This window comes from Hippoglossus stenolepis, chromosome 6, assembly GCF_022539355.2.
Source record: "Hippoglossus stenolepis isolate QCI-W04-F060 chromosome 6, HSTE1.2, whole genome shotgun sequence".
Taxonomy (NCBI): domain Eukaryota; kingdom Metazoa; phylum Chordata; class Actinopteri; order Pleuronectiformes; family Pleuronectidae; genus Hippoglossus; species Hippoglossus stenolepis.
The window spans coordinates 3922166-3942389 of NC_061488.1; the positions used below are offsets into that span (position 1 = coordinate 3922166).

Sequence of the window (20224 nt, forward strand, 5' to 3'; positions counted from 1 at the left end):
GGACGTCTCATTTATTTTTGGTTAAAGATTGAGTGTGAAACTTCATTCTTTATTTTGGAAACAGCAGTTTATAAAATGATCTCATCTCAAGGTCGAGTCATTAGCTCTCCTGGAGCCTTTTCCTCATATTACACAATCTTCTTCAGCAGATTGATTTCTCTTCTGGAAGGTTATAGAAGATGGGAATATGAACATCAACAATTTCAGTGACAACTGGGCAAAGTCCGTCACCTGAGAATGATTGTGTGATATGAGCAAAAGCACTAGAATAGATGCATGTTTTTTTATTTTCATTGATTCTCCCAGAGAATAATTCATGGATCTTGAAAAAAAAAGGCTTATTTATGGGACTGATATCCATGAATGTGCAATATGGTGCAGATCCGGATAAATTTAACCTTCATTCCTAGTTTGGTAGACTAAAAGCATGTGTACAGTCCTGTATATCCTGTGGGTATATTCCTATATTAGTTAAATAATTATTAATTATTAATCCAAAAGAGCCCATGAAGCCACAAATTTGCTGAGTCAGTCTAAAAACATCTGTCAGAATTGAAACATAAGCAAGTCTGTGTATTATAAAAGAACACTGACCACTAGTAGCTGGTGTTTTCATTAGTGAATAGCTGCAATAATTAATCCTCTAATCAATTATTCAACTTACTGTTTCAACACGGATGTATGCAAATAGAGTCCTGGTGTGTGCCCATGTCAGCAGGGGGGCTATTTGAAGAAGTGTGTGAGTCAAGGATGGAGGCAGCATCTGGGTCGGCCCAGCAACAAGAGATGCACACATCAAATCAGCCACTGCAGCTCCTCGGGCTGCGCTTTCAAATACACAAGGCCTTCTGCTCGGTCTTGTACATTATTAGCAGATGTCGCCTAAAACACCACTGCTGACTTCTCATGTGTCGAGAGCAAACGCGTCACACACTCTCTGTCCCATGTAAATCTCTCTTGTTACATGGGCGTTTTCAGAACTTACATGCATTCTTCTTCTTTTTTTGTGTTGAATATATGTTAGAAATGTCTGTGTGTCCGTGTATATGGATGCATCTGTGTGCATGTGTGTAAGAAAGAGATAGGGAGGCAAAAAAAGGTTAGAGAGACTCTGGTGTCCCCTGGGGTTCTCTGTGATGCATCGGGCGACATATTGTCAGTGACAGGCCAAGTTATTGAGGCTAAGGGTGCATTACTTCACTTGCTCTGCAGAGCCGTAATCCACGGGGCTGCAGAAGCTGCTCTGGAGTTTTCTGTTAGGGAGAAATCAAACTGTGGCACAGTTGGGGGGGAGGGGGTCTTCTTGCAACTTAAGGAAAACTGGGACTCGCCCTTTTTCTTTTATTATTTTCCACGTTACGTCTGATGTTGATATGATCGTGTCTTTAAAGACGTAGTGTCTTTTATGTTTGAATCCTTCCATGTGGTTCCTCTTCCCTCTGATCATTTACTGATCTCTCACCACGTCACTTCTTCCGTCCTCTCTGATTGACAGTGAAACCTTTTGTCTCCTTCTCCGTATGACAGGAGGTAAAGATCCCTCCTCATCATGGAGATGAGGCCAAAAAGATAGTTCCGCTCTTTGATCCCTCCCTCGTTCAGTCTCTGTGTGTGAGTGCACATGCACTCGTGCTGCGTTTGTGGATATTTGTGTTTGTCCATGTGTGAGTGACAGTCGGAGGTCTCAAACTACAGCAATGGCAAACAGCAGCAGGCTTCTGATGATGCACAGGGGCAGAAGGGAGCTCCGTCTTCCTCCTGCTTCTCTCCAGACGTCGTCCACACAGAAGATCTGCTAAATGAACTGTGGGGGGAAAAGGAGGAAATCGGCTCAGAGGCTGAAGTGCACACACACACAGCCATACTCCTCCCAACCTAAACTCTGCTGCATTATGATTGTATGTTTTTATCCAATCATTTCATCTGGTCTGTTTGCTTCAGGAGGCTTCTAACCTCGGAGGTTTGAAGCTCTGCAGTTTAGAGCAGATCAGAGCTGCTGGGATAGTGGTGCCTAGAGATGAGAGAGAAACTGGTAGCCTTAAAAAAAGGTGAACAAGCCTAAAGATACCTTGTTAAAAATATTGCTCTTTTCATCCTCCCTCACATGGTTTCTCTATTTCTCTCTCTGCTTTTCCTGCTGCCTGCTCTTAATACTGTAAATGCATGTTAGAGCACTGCCCTCAGCATGAGCAGACAACAGAGGTTTCCATGGCTTTTTAAAGCCTGTCCTGGTTTATTAGAGTCTGAATGGCAACTTGTGCACTGTGGGATTAGTGCATGCTTCTGTACTTAACTGTACACTGCAGCAGAACATACTACAGAAGGAATGAAGTGAATAAAGCTGCAACCAGACATGAAATATTCTCCTGAAATCTGTATTTCTGGCTGTGTCTGAGAATCAGGAATGTTTCGCTCCAGAGCCAGAAACTCTGCAGTGGCAAGCGAGTGGACACGTTGATGACGTTTGTAACGTTTGTAACGTGCAACAGACTCAAAACTGTTGCACGTTCCAAACATCCAGGATGAAAAAGAGGATCAATATAAGTAGAAGACGCCAACTTGGAAAGACAGTAAGATTCAAAAGCTTTTAGCAATTAAGGCTTTTGTCAGCTCAGCTATATTTTCTGGTTATCAAGAAAGACAACATAAGGTATCCACCTTGTAGATATTTCACTGGATAAGGAAACACTTTTACCTGCTGGTGGCACAAGAGTTGAAATCAAGGGGAAACCAGAATCAGTGAGTTTTCTGCTTTGGTCCCTATAGCAGTGGATGGAGCGTCCACTGAGCTGCACTGGAGGCAGCAGACTGCAGAGAAGATAGCAGAGCTTGGGGAAGCAGTCGGACACGGACACTGGGCAAAGGAGAGGTTAACGTCATGATCTGTCAGTCTGCTCCACATCACAGGATACAGACAGGAGAGGGGAGAAGGCCCCCCCCCCCGCTCAGGATGTCTGCAGCCACAGCTCAGGATCCAACCGGGACCGAGCAAACAAAGGAGGCTCGACCCAAGCTTTATTCTATTATTGAAGGAGACGTGTCATGTTTTTTTCAGTGTCCGTGGTGAAGGGCGCTCCTCTCTCCCTCAGAATACACTGAAGCTCCTGAAACGGTTCATCAGGAACCTTCTGCACCGGCCCACATTTTCATAATGCGGTTAGTCTGGCACGGCCCCCTAACAAACCAGGTTAGCTCGGCAGCTGTGGCTCACAAGGTCCGAATTGTCCACTAACCACAGGGTCGGCGGTTCGATCCCAAGCACTCACTGTCTGCAAGGTAACTTGTGCAAAATGACCAAATTGCCCCTGACAGCTGTGCTGACATGAATAGAAAAGCGCCGTGTGAATGTGTGTGTGAATGGGTGAATGTGACTTGTACTGTAAAGAGCTTTGAGTGGTCGATAAGTGCAGAAAAGCACATATACTGTCCATCTACCATTTAAAGGGACAGCTGAGCCCGACATGTCCTATGTGCATTGAGTTGACTTGAATTGAAGGAGCTTCTGAACAGAGGAGCTGCAGCATTGATGAGGAAGTGATGTGTTTGAAATGATTTCCTTTAAAAGAATAAACGCTAGATACTTGATATTAACACAGTGACTGGGGAGAACATGGTACCTTGAACGAATGTGATCCCCCCCCCCTGTGTTGGTAATCATTTATTCTACCCACCTACACGTTGGCTAGTTACTTGTATACACACATACTCCCATGTATCAACAGAATGGGTGAGTGCTGTTAAATAAGCCAAGAACACACCGAGCCAGATTCATCTCAAACATGTAACTAATGGATATTTAGTGCAGTCGGCCAACAATAGCAGGCAAACCATCCGCAGCCAAGGATATATACCTGTGATCGCTGAGTGCAGTGGGGCACCAGCTCTGTCTATGGCAAAATGCACTGATGATTATCACGACGAGGGTAATAAGCTCGCAACATTAAGCCAGGACGCAATGCAGAGCAAGACCATTCCTCTCAATTGTACGCTTAAAGAGTTGATGGTGCTGTTGTGCCAGGGGTGCCGGGATAAGGCCACAGTTCTGGTGGCCCAGCGAGCTCAAAATAGCAACATCAAGAGTCACGTCTCCTCTAGAACGTCATCCCTCGCTGTGTTATATATAGGAACTTGATCCTCATGGCTTATGATATTTGCAAATGTAAAAAAAATCTTTATTGAAAATTGCTGTAGAGAAAAGGTTTTTCTGTGAATTACAATAGCAAGGATGCAGTTGGAGAGAGGGAGTTTATTGGCTGAGAAGGTGTTCAGACTGGTCATTAGCTACTTTATTGCCGAAACACCCAGCCTGTGCAGACTGACCTTATATTGACATACGGTCTCACTAATTGGATTTCAAGAGCGATGCATCTAACCTGGAAGGTGATCGGTCCCATTGATTTCCTTCATGTTACATTTTTCATCCTAAAGCTCACCTCCGTCCTTAATTAATCTCTGGGGCTCTGCAGCCACTAATTGACTTCACACTGACTCCTTTTTGCCGACTAATTACAGCCCTTAGCTTTAACAGTGGCCCTAATAGCAACAGAGCTTGTCTTAGATGGGAAAACACTCTGCGCCTTTCCCGTTTCAAGGACACGTGTTTAAGGTGCAGGCGACCTTAAACACGTGTGGGGGGTGCAGGCGACTTCGGACCACCTGCACTTTCGGTGAACACCAGCAGGGGTTTGTGGGATGAGACCACTGGCGGCGGGACCGTTGCTTCTCTGGAGAAAATACAAGTCATGACAGAATTGTTGAGCTCATTTGCCTCTACCATTTACAGAGTGTCCCTGCGATGCCAATAAACTGTTCCCTCTGTCTACCTGTCACACAGAAGGAGGCACCGCATTATGTACCAAGTTGTCAAATGAGTCTAACGAGGTGGTAATCAGCAGATGTCGGGGGCTTTCTCGCTGTTTTTTTGGAGACAATTTCCTCATTAGACGCCGACTGACACCCCTGCTGGTAACACCTCTGCATTGCTTCCGCTCACATTTAGGAAAAAGCAGGGTACCTTTTGAAAGCCTGGTGTTATTTAACTGCCTGTTTACTGTCTGCCGCAGTAAATATCTGTGCTGCGATTGTTTTGGCCCCGGTGAAGTGAGGACATGCCGCTGTGCCAAGAAATGAGCTGAGCTGCAAGGATTTAGGGAAGGACGGGTGATTTTGCTTTCTGCAGAAGGTTCTTGTGCCCAATTCGTGAGGCACTAAGATTGATGGTTTCCCCTCAGCTTGGAGTGTGCAGGCTTATTTGCCAAAAAGTTGCTGCATTAGCCATTGACGGATTGTCAGGAAGTTGGAGCTCATGAGCACGAATAGGGACATGTTTTTATGGATGGTGTTGTTGGTGTGTTGGTCCACTTCTAGATGGGATTCCTATAAAACATCTAAATATTTATGCTTCCCAGAGGATGAAGCCTATTGGCTGTGGAGTTTCCTAGAGTTTCTTCTCCAACTCCAGTTTCTCATTTGTCTGTGTGACATTTAGCATTTAGCTCGAAGCATCAAGTTTGTTACCTCTGCAAAGCAAATTGTGTTTTCTTCCCTGTCTGTTGGTTTGTTGGTTTGATTGAAAGACGGATTACGCAAACAACAATTACCAATCACCATGAAACTTAGTGGAAGGACGTGGTGTGGTTTAACATTGTGAGATGAGACATTTAGTGGCATTTTCACTGATTTCCCAGGGAACTATTAATGGCTCTTGGTTGAAAAAACAATCAGGCACATTTAGGGAACTTATATCTGTGAGTGTGTGTGAATTTAATGCGGCTTGATTGACTTTAAGGGGACCATTGGGCCTTGTTGGAGATATGCGCTCTACAGAGAAAATGCTGCTCTGTGCTAATAAACCTGTTTTAATAGGACTGAAGGTCTTATCCGCTCTTTTGTCTGATAAACAACTTGTTTCTCAGTAAAAGAGTTTTTGCAAAGCACCTGAGTAGTTTTGACACGAGCAGCTGAAACTAACAGATGGTGAAGTGAGCTGAGAGAAGCTGTTTCCCATCGGAGACACCAAAACGTAAGTGTCCTGGGAACAGTGGAGGGATGACGGGCAGCAGCATGTGCTTTGTTTTCATTTGTGTGCATGTGGGATAGAAATACAGAAATAAAGTTCTGGTTGCGTTAGAACATCCCATACTGCATGTTTCTTTTCTATTCTGCAGATCTTTCATTGTTGAGTAAAGTAAATCCTCTCCTCCTCCGTATGTGTAGACGCTGAATACTAAAAGCAGCTTTATACGGCACCAGAGCGAGGGTTTGTTTTTTTATTTGCCTTTATCTTCACTGATCTAAGAAGCAGAAGGCGAGGGGGCTGCCGCGGAGTCAGCGACAAGTAGCTGCACACATCACTTGAAAGCAGAGGTGGGAGAAAACAGAGGGTTAAGTGGATAGCGGTGGAGGAAAGAAGAAGAAGAGGGTGGGGGGTGGGGGGGCGCAGGGATGGCAGATAGCTGCTCAGCCGGTGATGTCTAACATAGGTGTGAGTGCGCCTGTGGGTATCTGCCACGGCTGATGAACCTCCGCAGAGGCAAACAGTCAGAGGCACAGTCAGAGATGGAGCAATAGAATAATGACGAAAGGCCAGGAGGAGAGAGGTGGAGTGAGTTTCCACCTGTGTTCCCATGCATCATCATTACACCCCCCCCACCCCTTTCTCCACTCTTCCCTCGCTCTATCCCTCTGTTTTTAATGATTCTCCATCCCCGAGCGCAGGCCCTCCCCTCTTCTTTTTTCTCCCCCTTGTGTGAGAGAGCGTCTAATAGTTAGATGACAAGGCACAAAGGCTTCCATTGTGCCCCGCATGCCTCGTACTATACCAGCCTGGCAGGGGCATTGATGCGCCGCCTTGTAACCTAGTGGGAAGCCGAGAGTCGCTGCTCCCCTCCCGCTCTCCCTTTTCTCTCCGTCTCTGGAGATATGATGCAGCACGCTAACACAACCTGACAGCCGGGCCACAAAGACGACCCTGTTGGAAGCACTTGAGTGGGAGTTTGCTTTGGGCAGGGGAGGTGATTTGCATGTGTTTGTGTGTGTGTGTGTGTGAGTGTGTATGACGAGAGAGAGAGAGAGAGAGAAATATTTTGGTGACCCAGTGAAGTGTCCTTTTCCCTGCAACCTGTAACGATTATTTCCCCTTCATTGTCTTTCATTGAAACCAGCACATCCTTCAGGGCAGTAAATCGATACTTTAGGAAATGGTACCGGTGCCAGAACCGAGGCTGTTTGGGTTTTTCTTGATGAATATTAATCTATTTACTTCCACCTTATTATTCCAACTTCCGATGCTGTACGTATGTGTGGTGATGTTTCTGTAGCCTGTAAAAAGAGCAGCTGTTTCATTACCGGCGCTGTGGTCCGGGTGGTACCGGCTGTGAAGGATTTACAGAATCACTCCCACCCCCTCTAACATGGGAACCATCCTGACATGGTTGGAGCGAATGGCGATGTGCTGTAAATTTGCCTGTGTGTGTTTTTTCCTGTGTCTCACAGCTTCTGGGAACGAGGACCGCAGGCTCGTGGTTTTTTTTTTCGAAAGTTCCGACCCGTAGCCAGACCCGGCTTTTGTTTCCTTTTGACATAAATTCCTCGCATTCATTGTGCCAGTAAAAAAAAGTTACATAATGTAGAGACGTGCTTCTCTTGGCCGGGGCCCTCGCTTGTACCTCTGCCCGTGCTGCAGTTACTGTTTCAGCTTGAGCAAAGCAGCAGGCTGCATGCAGAGTGGGGGAGAAGCCTGGAATTAGCTTGTGTGTGTGTGTGTGTGTGTGTGTGCATGAAGAGCAAAAACCCAAAGTACTCAATAACGATAAAACACTCCAATCGCCTTTAATGAAAAATATTTTCAGCAGCACTTTTGGCAGATGTTAAAGGGAAGGGGGGGAGGGGGAATCAACTCCCTTAAACAGCCATCATGATGCTGCTGATACAGTCCCAGCGGTAGTCAACGAATTCCCTCAGGGGCTGAAAGAGAGAACGTCATTTCATTTACAACATTTTTGAATTAGGTCGTCAACGGCTTTTTCATTCCCCGGCAGCCGAAATGGAAATGAGCTTCGTAAAGAAATATTGTTGGAGTGTCGGTGTAGAAGTCTCATTGAGGGTGGGATGCGTAGGATGCTCGGCTCTTTAAAACTTTCATCACGTTCACTGTGGGAATATTTATCTTTGTTGCTGTATGATTACTTTTTTTTAGTCAGATTCTGCCATTTTACTAAGTCTGTATGCTGTCAATCATTTAAACAACGAGAGAGAGAGAGAGAGAGAGAGAGAGAGAGAGAGAGAGAGAGAGAGAGAGAGAGAGAGAGAGAGAGAGAGAGAGAGAGAGAGAGAGAGAGAGAGAGAGAGAGAGAGAGAGAGAGAGAGACTATAATGATGAAGTTGAATGATTGAGGTGTCGAACATAAAGTTTCCTTAAACTTCGACGTGTCTCAAACCGACTGATGTTGCTGAAAGGAGAAATTCTGCTCATATTCAGGTTCACAATTTTGATTTGTTGAATTACTTGTCAAGGATCAGAAAACACATCACTCTCCTCAAAGGGTCCATTGCTGCAGCTCCTCTTTTCAGCCTGTGTCTGAAACACTTGGTTTTAGCTGCCGTCTCTTTAAGGCCCCCCCCCCCCCCTGATAAAGCCCCAGTAATGTAACAACAACAAGTGACAACAACAAAAAGAAGTGCAGCACATAGTAGCGTTGCATGAATGTTTGCATGAGAGGGTGAATGCAACTTGGAGGTCAAAGTGCTCGGAGTGGTCGATAAGACTGGAGAGGTATTTTATAAGCCGGTCCGGGAGCTTCAGTGTTTTCTGAGGGGGAGTGAAGCTCCTTTCACTTTGGACTTTTTAACCTTGCAGAACTTCTACGCACACGAAACAATCCTGTGACACACTGGAGAAAAGGGAAAAACTGAAAAAGCATCACGTGTCTCCATTGACGCAGATCTCAACTGGAGTCTGACGTTACTCACAGACTGGCTTCTGCTGTAAAATTTGATTTGTCAATATTATTTTGATCTGGAGAAGATCTACGGGATTGTGACACTTGCGTCAGAGACGCCGATTCGAGCTGTGATTCAGAAAACATGAGAGAACGTGTGACTGGATCTTGATGAGGCATGTTGTTGTTGTTGTAGCAGCAGCAGCAGCTCTGATAACTGGCTTGTTTTTCATGTCGACTGCAGCTTTGAGGAGAGAGCTCTGGCTATTGATGCCCGCGGTGTAACTGACATCGCATTCAAATCTCATCCGAGGAACGGGGCTCCCTCTCCACTCACAGCTGGAGTCTTCGCAGAGGAAGAGTCCAAACACCAGGGAACTCTCTCTGTTCCTTCCTTCTCTCTTTATCTCTCTCCTTCCTCTGTCTGATATTCTGTCGCTCCAAGGAGAATGGTATATTTCCCTCCTCTTTGAGATGACTCTGCAGCCTGTGCACTTCCTCAGACTTTGCTTGTGCTGCTGTTCTTCTCGAGATGCGGCACTCCCTAAGTGTTGTGTTCCTCTTTGTCATGGAATTAACACAACTATAGTGCAGCGCTTGTTGTAAACCTGCCTGTTTGTTTGGGCTGTTGTTGATGCTGGTTGCAGCTTTTCTGTCTTAAACTTTTAAAAGTGCCCTGCAGTTTATTCAAAGTTTATCAAATTTGAACATATCACGTGTCCAAATCGCATTAAATTCAACGCTGCACTTTCGTTTTCAAGCCACAATCAGACACAGACAAACAGATTTCATTACATAGAAGCCCAATTTATGTTTGATGTATGCCAGCTTCAAAACGCCATCTCTGCCACCTCAGAAGTAATGACTTTCCAGACAAGGACCATGTTAATGTGTTGTTGTTGGTCGGACGAGTGTGTGGCGAAGGGTTTTGTTAATTTAAAATGTCTTTCTAATTATCTCAGAATCAAATGTTCAGCGGCTGTTTTGCAAACGAGCACCATGAAGATTTCCTTCGATGAGATTTAACTGTCGCCCTGACCCAGATTTCTCTTTTTCTCTCTTGCAGGTAAAGTGTTGAATACTGATTTGCGTCACTACCTCAGTCTGCAGTTTCAGAAGGGCTCCCTGGACCACAAGCTCCAGCAGGTGATCAGGGACAACCTGTACCTGCGCACCATCCCCTGTGAGTAGCCTCCACGGCCTCGCCTCTCTCTCTCTGGGCTCCACTCGCTGTCCTCTGACCCCCAGAGCCTCACCTCTTCTTACCCGAAGAACAACTTGCACCGTCCTACATTTTACTCGCCTTCGTTTCCCTTTTAACTTACTTTCCATTCAATTCCCTTCTCCTGCTCCTCTGTTCACCAGATAATATGAATTCATGATTCATGTCGGCAGCGAAACTTTGCTCTTCACTTCATAATCTCGGCATAATTAGAAAAAGCAGCCGGTCTTAGTCTTAATGTCGCAGGAAAAACCTGAGTAGACTTTGATATGGAAAGCTAGCTTTATCTGCCATGAGTAAAATATGCTTCACGACTACAGGGCTTGTAGAAGCTGTGTTGAAATCCAGTGGAATTACACAGTTTCTCAGTTTTTATTTAACTTAGACTGAAAATATAAAGTATTGAATTCAGAGGGACATTTAATCTCCAGTCGCTGATGAGAGTCAGACCTTGGTTATCCTAGTTATATACATATATATTATAGGAGTGACAGAATGATGGTAAATCTTTTCATTCTCGTTCCACTTTCCACACCCGTGTTTTTCTCTTTATGAGCCTCCTGCACTGTTTCTTTTAAAGCAGAAGAATAAATAACCGGGGCCGAACAATTTTGTTTTTATACCCGACTGATTTTAAAACAGACACCAAGGCCAACAGGCGGAACTGAAAGAGCAGCTGCAATTCTCTCGGCTGCACCGCTGAGCCGAGGAAGGTTTTTCTTTTTTCTACCTTCGCCCCAGACATATTGTTTATTGTCTGTGAAACTCTCACTTTCCATTTGAGAAGCCCTTACTTCTCACATTTTGCATTGACGGTCAGTCATTTTAATGAAATACTTTGGAGTTTCATTTAATTCTGGCATTGAGATATATTTGATTGATGATTTTTATTATTGTCTCATGCATATTATGTGGCCAGCCCTGAAACATCATTATTTACAAAAAGAAAAAGAACTGAAAAAAGCCAAATGTAAGCAGAAACCAGATTAGCAGCATTAATAACCAAACTAATCAAAAAAATAACATCCTGATGTTTTTTACAAGATTTAAAAACAAAGGTAGCAGACTTCTTTAAAGCATTAAAATTAAAAGACATAAATACATTTAATTCTGTCATTGTCGGTGCATTTATTGACTTTTGAAAAGACATTTCACCTGATATATGTTTTTAATAAGGACGATACAGACAAAATGTGATTCCTAAAGATTTACAGTGACATGGGTCTCGATATGGATCTGTGGGGCTGATGGTGATACTGATATTAGGGAGTAAAAAGTTAAATATTGATATAGCGACTGATGTTTAAAACAGTTTAACCATAAACTTTATTATAAATATCTATAAATGAAAAGGAAAACAGAAATGCAACCAAATATATAGTAAATAGTAAATTATAAACATAATTTCACCTTTTTCTTCATTGTTTATTCTGTAAAATAAAAGTTTAAATGTTGGTGCATATCTGCTGATACCAATATGTCCGTTAAAGGCTCACATCAGCTGATTTCTTTTCAATTTGTCGGGCTCTCGTTAAAACCAGTAACATATCAGTGTCATTGTTTTGCACAGTTTCCTCCCATCATCTCAAAAACAGTTGTTAAAGCATTACATATTATGGTCTATTTTGTAACATCTAAGTCCCTTTCAGCCATTCCCCATGCAAGATTCAAAAACTTGCCCCCTGCACATCCCATGCGAGTCGCGGCCGTCTGGCCTCAGCAGCTCAGCATATGTGCCCTGTCCACTCCAGTGTGCCAGTGGCTTATCACAGCAGGCTGAGCCACAGTGACCCTGCGAGGAGCCTGAATGGCGACTGCAACACGATGCCTGCCGCTCATTACAGCGGCCCGAGTGGCATCTAAGAGTGAGAGAAGCATGACTTCAGTCCTGGCTTCATTAAGCGTCACTCTCGCCTCCAACAAAAGACGACGCCAGGGGTCCAGGGCAACACAAAATCCTCAAAGCTTGGTCACATCCCGACCCAGGCTGCCTCTCTCCTTCCCTGGGCATTAGTATCCGTCACGGCGTTGCAATCAGCTCCACGGGTCTCATTACAGGATAAATAACAAGATAATTGTGGAAATGTAAAAAAAAACTGCTGCAGGTTTTAAATCATAAGCACTAAAAGTAAATTGTAAAAAAAAATGCCTCTAGCATGAGATAAAGACTTGCCTCATGGATTTCATATAAATATCTAATTTATCCACAGTGGCCTTTAAATCTCATAAATAAAGGCCAGTGAGGCTCAAGAAACTAATGGAGGAGTTACAAGGTCCAAGACGGCAAGTGCCAGTGATTCGATTCTGAGTTTCTCAAGGTCGCAAACATCACGCTTCTTATTGTACATTGTGACATAATCAGTCCATGTTGCAGAGGATATATATGTAGAATATAGATATATACGGCAACAAGCGTTTCAGCTTTTAATTGACGTACACACACATTCGCACAACTATGAATGCACACAACAGCGTAGGCCCCGTGCGTAGGCTACATGCGTAGGCCCCGTGCGTAGGCTACATGCGTACCTACGACAGGGCTTCAGCGCACGACCATGAGCTTTTTGTCTTTCACAACTCTCTCACCTCTCTAGAGTTATTTTACTGCAACGATTGTGACATCAGATGATAAACATTCACTGTGGAGAGAAATAAAACTGTGAAGGTGGGAAAACTGACGCGACTCGTCCGAGAGCCGTCAGGTAAAGTAGCTGAACAAACAACACAAAGCTAAATAACCACATTTCCCTAATCCTTCTTCCAAAAACAAGCTCGTCTTTCCTTCCTTTGTGGCCAAAGCGTGGTCTCCTCTGACTGCTCCGTTCGACACAATAAAAGATGGTGTCTGCTACAGACTGAGCTGTTTCAGATGTGACGGCTCACACTGACGTCAGGATGGATGTTGACACAGAGAGAAACTAGGAAAGGGGGTGTGGGTATTGGTTCCTATTAAATTCCCCCCCGTGCCTGCAGTGCAGCCGGAGAACATTTCAGCCGAGGTTCTGTAAAAGCTCTGATTACATGTAAGGTGACGGTTAGTAGAGGCTGCATGTTTTTTAAGGTCTCACAGAGAACATCAACAATGCAAAACATGACACTGTCTTAAAGCAGTTGCAGCAGTTATGGCAGATTATTATTTAATGGCCGGGAGTAGAAATTGCGGTGCAGCTCCTCGCTCCTGGAACAGCAGCGTGTTTTTAAAAGGGAGGAAAAGAGAAGAAGTTAATATTTTAGGAGAAAATAAAAAGTTAAAACCCTTATAGCTTATAGTACAACAGCCGCTTTGAGAATCCCCTCGGACGCAGAGAACGACTGACCTTGACCGAAGCTGCCGGCGTGAAGGAGACAATATGCTGTAAAACATGTTGGTGATTTTTACTCCGGTGACCTTGGAGAGTTATGGCTGATTTTTATGATCCCTCTCAATCCTTGATACAAGTGGTACGGCTGTAATCTGCAATGTTATCAGAAAGAACTCAAACCCAAAAGTTAATCATGTGAATCACAAATTCATTGTTTGGTTTATTGGCTGTTGTGGATTTCCCAGAAAACATCTGGTCATTATTTCTAGTTGAGCAACATTAGAGTCACAAGCCACCGTTAAATTAAACTGCATTATGTTGCCGTGGAAACGAAACTGCGTGAGATTCAATGGAAAAAAAATAAACTCACACAGTGAATAGATGCAGGTATAAAAATAGTGCAGTTATTCAATAAATGTGCAGACGGTCAACATGTAGTCCATTCAACACAGCTCCTGAAAGCCATGTTCTCTAATCCCCTTCACTTTGTTATTTATTATTTAATATTTACATTAATATAGTTTTTAATTGCCTCCTTGGGGATAAAGGTTGTGCGCTTGTACACAGAATTAAAAGTAAATGTGTGCGATTAAAGTTCTGTTCATTGTCATCATCATCAGTTACACTTCCCCTGTGCTCTGACAGCTGTGCTGCCGTGCGGAGGATATTCTCCCTCTGTTTCATATTTGAATAATGAATTTGCAGCTTTGTGGCCCCGGCTCTGTTGCCTATTCATGATGCAGATAGAGATTCTCCCCTGTGTGCTGTGTTTGGACTGGAATCACATCCCTGTGGGCATGTCGGAGACAGTGTCACTTTCAGCTCCTCCATCAGTGAATGGCTCATTCCACTCGTTTGGTTTGTTCCGTCCCTCCGACTTAAACTGTGTCGTTATCGGCAGGTACCACTCGGCAGACCAGAGAGGGGGAGGTTCCTGGTGTGGACTACAATTTCATCAGTGTGGGGGAGTTCCGCGAGCTGGAGGAGAGTGGACTGCTGCTGGAGAGCGGCACCTACGATGGTAAGTCTCAAAACTTTATGTGTAAGGAAAGTGCACAGACCAGTTATATGAAGGTGGGAAAACAAATGTTAAAAAATGAATTGGAGATGGTATTAATTACCCAATTGGCTCCAGCCCCCCTGCAATGTTGATTGATTGATTGATTGATTGATTGATTGATTGATTGATTGATTGATTGATTGATTGCCCTCTAAAAACATGTTCAATATATTTTATAACTCCCTGGAATAACTTTCACTATATTATACTTGGGGCTGGATATTAAAGAGGGATTCTGGTATTTTTCACGCTGGGCCCATAATTAATAGATGTGGGCGTGTAAATGACTAATGACTTAATGACACTGTTAACATCGGTCCAGTAGATCGTCTCTGCAGTGATATCTAATGGGGCAACTGTGACAGTCCAATAAATGTCCATTAATGGTGCTTTTTTTTTCAATAAAGAAAGTTTTTATTCTAGGTCTTCACTAAGACTGTACCTGTTTCAAAGTAAAAGCACTCCTCCATACCTGTCAACTCAATCCGTTCATCTTTTTAAGGCTTTTATTGTGAAATATTTGCAGGACCGGAAGATGCACAGCTTCAGACCCTAGAGTCCTGACATTAAGTTGAGGATATAGACCTACTTTTATTCAAGGTAATACTGTGGTCATACCAGAAACCTCACATAGCATCATCAGACATGCAGCAGACACGCAGCAGATCAGTGATGCACCCAGTGTGACCCCGGGCATTAGAGATTAACTAGACAAAAATAAAGGTTGAATTAAAACCATAACAGAAAAGTTAATTTCCAAAGAACGAGGAGTGACCATGAATAACTGAATATTATGTTACAGCGACATTTCAACATCTCAGACCTGCAGCTCAGGTTGACCCCCGATGCCATTAGGTCTCTTATGATTCTGCGGAGCCGTGTGTCGCGTAGGTCGCCAGGGGAAGTCAACACATCGCCCGTGTCATCAAACTGACACCGTAAATGTGACAGGACTGGAGATAATGTGTCCTCGGGGGGGGTTCTCGTGCCCGAAAGAACTTCGCCCTGGTTCTTTTACGTGCAGCATCAGACACGTAAGAGCTCTCCCTCGTCTGCCCTCTGTCCCACATCCTGTGCTGAGAGACCGGCCCTCCAACCCCGAGCCTGGGAACCGGTCGGCTGGATGAATAATGGATCTGCGCTGCCCTCAGCTGCTTAATGCAACTCAGGCCAGTGTGTATTGGAGGCACAGTTTCATAAACCCCCAGAGAGTTAATCATGAATGACTTTTGAACCACTCAGAGTTTTGAGCCCTTGAGTCTCCGCAGATAAATAAAAAATCTCACACACAGACACACGTGTACAGACAGATGCTCGGATGCAGGAAAAGAGCGGCAGCCTATTTAATGAAGGATTACATCATCTAAAAAAATCTACGACACATGGTTGTGGTGCAAAAAATACATTTTTGAGGAAATACTGAGTTAGAGCTTTATATCACATAGACTCTTTATTTTATTGCGTCATGGGTTCGATGTCCCCCATTGTTTTAATTGTGTTTTCATTGTTTCCCTCGTGTGGGACGAGCGCTGAACTAAACTGAACTTTAAGAATCAAGAGCTCAGGGAAAACCCAGTTCCTTCCTGCAGCTCGTCATCATGTATCTCACTCCACCACGACATGCCTTCAGCTTCTTCAGCGCACATTAGATTCCTCCGTCTGAACGAGTCCTTACTCCACCGTACATTTATCTGGTTGAACGGAAACATCGACCTGGGCAGCCATTTTCACCGCTGTGGCTAATCCTCGGCTCGACGCGATTCCCTCTCCCGGCGCTCTGCTGGAGCCAATAACTGAGCCCATGAGCGTTTCCAGCGAGCGGTTGTCATATCGCTCACCAATAAAAGGACGTCATGTCAGAAGAGCAGAGAAAATCCTCTGCGTTTTTTTGTAAATCGCATCTCGAAATACGACAGTAACATTTTTAGCTCACGACCGTCCGAAGAAGGTCTGAGCAGCAAAGTTTGGCTCAACCATCGCCGGATTGGTCGAGGACGTTTAACCAGGACAAAAACAAAAAGATTGCTTCACCAGGTTTTGTTTTGCAGAGAAATGAAAGTGTCGGGGTGTGAGTAATACTTGTTGCCCCGGCTGTGTGGAAACTCTCAAAAATGTGATTTGTTTTGTCCGAGCGTGTGTGACTGTGTGTGACTGTGTGTGTGTGTGTGTGTGCATGTATGTGAATTAGGGCATATCCAATTTTCTACCCCTCACTGTGGAGGAACCAGCGGAGGAAACAGTCACATGAATCATTCATGACGGAGACAGGGGGCAGAAATGGGCGAGAGCGAATTTCAAGAAAAGCAGGTGTTGAAAATCCCAGTGAGCAGCAGAAGAACAGCCGGACTCAGGACTCGGTTATTGTGTTAACTGGGATGTTTTACTGCCGAACCCAATTTGTGCTGATCATTTCTTTTCTGTCTTCTCCTTATGCCAGACAATTTCATTATACTCTACGACATGTTGTCTTTTCTAGTTATTTGTGGAACTACATCGGCTCCATTTGATGGATGCACAAGTTAGTTTTCCTTCTTCAGATCTAATTTCTTTCACCAATCAATCAATTATTTGTAGAGCACCGATCAGACACACTAGTGTTATTCAAATTGGCCGATGGGCCGAGAATAGACGATAAAAAAAAACGCTGACGATGAAAAACCAAAGATAACAATAAAAACTATTTTATAAAACTACAATAAATAGGAGAAATACAAGTCAATGAAATGGGCTGAAGGCTCCATCCACACTACAACGTTTTCATGTGAAAATGCGTCATCGCTTCTATACCGTCTGTTTGATTCTTATCAGTCCCGACTCGACTACCTGTGGTTGATGTGAAGTGTTTCTACGGCCCTGAAGAGCTCCACCTTGTTCAAGAAAAGAAATCCCTCCTCTTCCTTTTCACCATTGTTGTTCCTCGTTTGCAGTATTTTCTGTACCTAAGCAACCAACTGCAAGTAGACAATCTGCTTCCTGTTTACACCGGCACGCACATGCCCAGTGTACGTGGATGTGAGCTGCACTCACATAATAGATGCAGCCTGAGTCCGTTCTCTTTTATGTAACCTGTATCCTCGTATTCAGGGGATTTCTGTCACACAGACGTGTCACTCACTATAAACAACAGTTCACTGTGTCGTTCTGTAATAGCTGTGAAGATACTGACATAGCAAACCGCCTGTGTCTGTGTGTCTCGTGGTCAGTGGCGTCCTCTCAGTGGAACAGAGGTGATCTGGATCCACAACGTGAGTCTAGTTGGATATGTGGGTTAAAATACTCTGTAAAATGCAGCCTTGAGAATCCGGGAACGTTACACAGCGTGAACTCGTCTCTTTTCTCCCCGATGCATCGAGCATCAATAAACTGCTTCTGCTTAAGATGTGCGCGGGAGATTTTCCATCACAGGCGTGGGAAACATAACCTTGATTAAATGTTGATTAAAGGATGCAGAGGAAATAACACAGACATGCACACAAACAGTAAAGCACGGAAGGAAAAAGAAAATCTTTCATAGATGAGATAACGGTTCTTTCATTGCCTCTTAAGCTTTCTGTTTGTCGGGTGGTCGGACGAAGTTGATGAAATCCCTCTCGGATTTTACTGGGAAAGCGATAACCACGCGCTGTCCTCTTGTTTTACTGGACCACGATGCCTACAACCATTTTATAACCGCGTCCTTTTTGGCTTTGTGAAGTTCTGAGGCGGAGAAAGATAGAAACGGGGCGTCGGGCCAGAAATCCCAGAGGAGAGCGGGTGCAAAGGTGCGTGTGTTTGCAGCAGCTGCCCTGTAGGAAGTGGCCAGAAAGAGGCGTCGGTGATTAAGAAGCACCTCAGCCTTTTTGGACTGCGCTGCTGATAACACATGAATTAGATTAGTGTTGTTTGCGCACAGGTCCAAGAAATAGAAGCTGAGACTTAAAGTGGAAGAGCAATAAATGGAGTGATAACGTAGGAGGGATTAGGATGGATGACAGCAGCTCAATATATAAAATAAGGATGAGAGTAAAGATTGGAACGGTGTGTAATTTATAGTGGGTGTCACTGCACAGACTGAGGGAGATGAACATAAACTGGAAAGGAAGTTTATTTATGTGAGGGAGGTCATCCAGTGGATTGTGAAGCTGTGCACCACACACACACACACACACACACACACACACACACACACACACACACACACACACACACACACACACACACACACACACACACACACACACACACACACACACACACACACGTGCCGAGGGAGTAGAGGAATGAAGGGTTGACAAGGTTGGCTTGTGAAGTGTGGGCATCCATGCCAAGCAGCGCCCCGAGCTCTGTGCCGAGGCTGGAGCACAAGATGGGCTTCACCCGCCTGTGGCCCTGCGAGGCAGCGAGGAGGTCTGGGCAGACTGGGCACTGCCCAAGAGTGGAGGCCCGTCCTCAATGATTAATGAGGGTCTGCGACTGTCGGGGGAGGGGGGGCAAGTTCAGAGAGCCAGAGAGATAAACGCGGAGTGAGGACGGGGCCGGAGAGGGTGGAGATCATGAGGGCTGAGCCAGAGCATAAACCCCTTGGAGAGATTTTCCCAAGCTTTTCACAACATAAGGGATGTCTCCAGTTTCCATTTGTGTTTGAAAACATGGCCACAAAAACCGTTGGCTTGCATTTCACATGGCTGAACGAGCGTGAACGCATGAATCTGGGCTCTCTGCTGTTTTCGTCGTAGCTCAGGAGGAGTTTATTATTTTTTTTAAACGATGCAGTGACGTGTGGAGAGGTTATGTCTCACTGCGGATGAAACTGGAGTCACAGTTGTACTCACATTTTATTCAGATTCTCACGATTTGGAGATGAGACACGATGACAGCTGCTGACTAAAACAGATGGCGTGACACACACACACACACACACACACACACACACACACACACACACACACACACACACACATTCTTTCTCAGCCATAAACACAGCCTCCGTGGGGTCTCTGCGGGCACAGAAGCCTTTAACGAGAAACGAGTAAAAAAAATAAAAGAAATGTTCCCAGTGACTTGGAGCTACTTCTTACTGGCAGCCATCACGACTGAGCATGTGTAAAAGGAGCGAGTGGCTGTGTAATTCACTGACACTGCCAAGCAAGCGTTGGAAACGGTCTTCGCTTTGCACTGTCCACCCACCACTTTCACAAAGCTGCAAAAAGAAAAAGGAGCTTTAATGTAGTAACACTGTGCTGAAATCATCAGCCCAGCGTGTGCACTGTTCTTGATGCTTTCACCTTCAACACGACTGGTGCTTGTCGTTTTGCCACCGTGTGAAAAAGGAGTTAAGTTACATAAACGCGGATGACGGCACCAAATGTTGAATTTTCCACCCGGGGAACATTTGTATCTTGACTTGAGAAGCGTTAAACTGTAATAGTAAATCGTCTGAGGATGGAAAAAACAAAGCTCATGATTTAATGTGCTCAAGCTCTACGTTGTATTAGCTCATCCAGACCAGTGTTTTGGTCCAAGAAGTCAAAGTATGTTTGCTTAAAATGCTGAAAAAGCAGAAACGTGCTGCCTTTGTATGTCATTGTCACATTGATCATTCTGAAACGTCCCAAAGAAAAAAGGAGGAGTCGGCATATGGACACGTAGGTGGCTTGGAAGACGTTGACATTTTGGTTTGGCCGTTTTGCAGAAAGAAAGCAAACAACATTTGAGGCTACGA

General features: G+C 44.5%; 1 protein-coding gene across 3 annotated transcripts in view; it reads left to right on the forward strand.

The window, feature by feature from the left end:
- The window catches only part of magi3a (membrane associated guanylate kinase, WW and PDZ domain containing 3a), a 103651-nt gene that overhangs the window by 52184 nt on the left and 31243 nt on the right, over positions 1 to 20224 (forward strand). For all 3 annotated transcript variants that reach the window (XM_035158560.2, XM_035158557.2, XM_035158559.2), the window contains exons 2-3: positions 10006 to 10122; positions 14365 to 14484. In XM_035158560.2, the coding sequence (XP_035014451.2) occupies positions 10006 to 10122; positions 14365 to 14484 (237 nt within the window). The remainder of the gene's footprint in view (positions 1 to 10005; positions 10123 to 14364; positions 14485 to 20224) is intronic.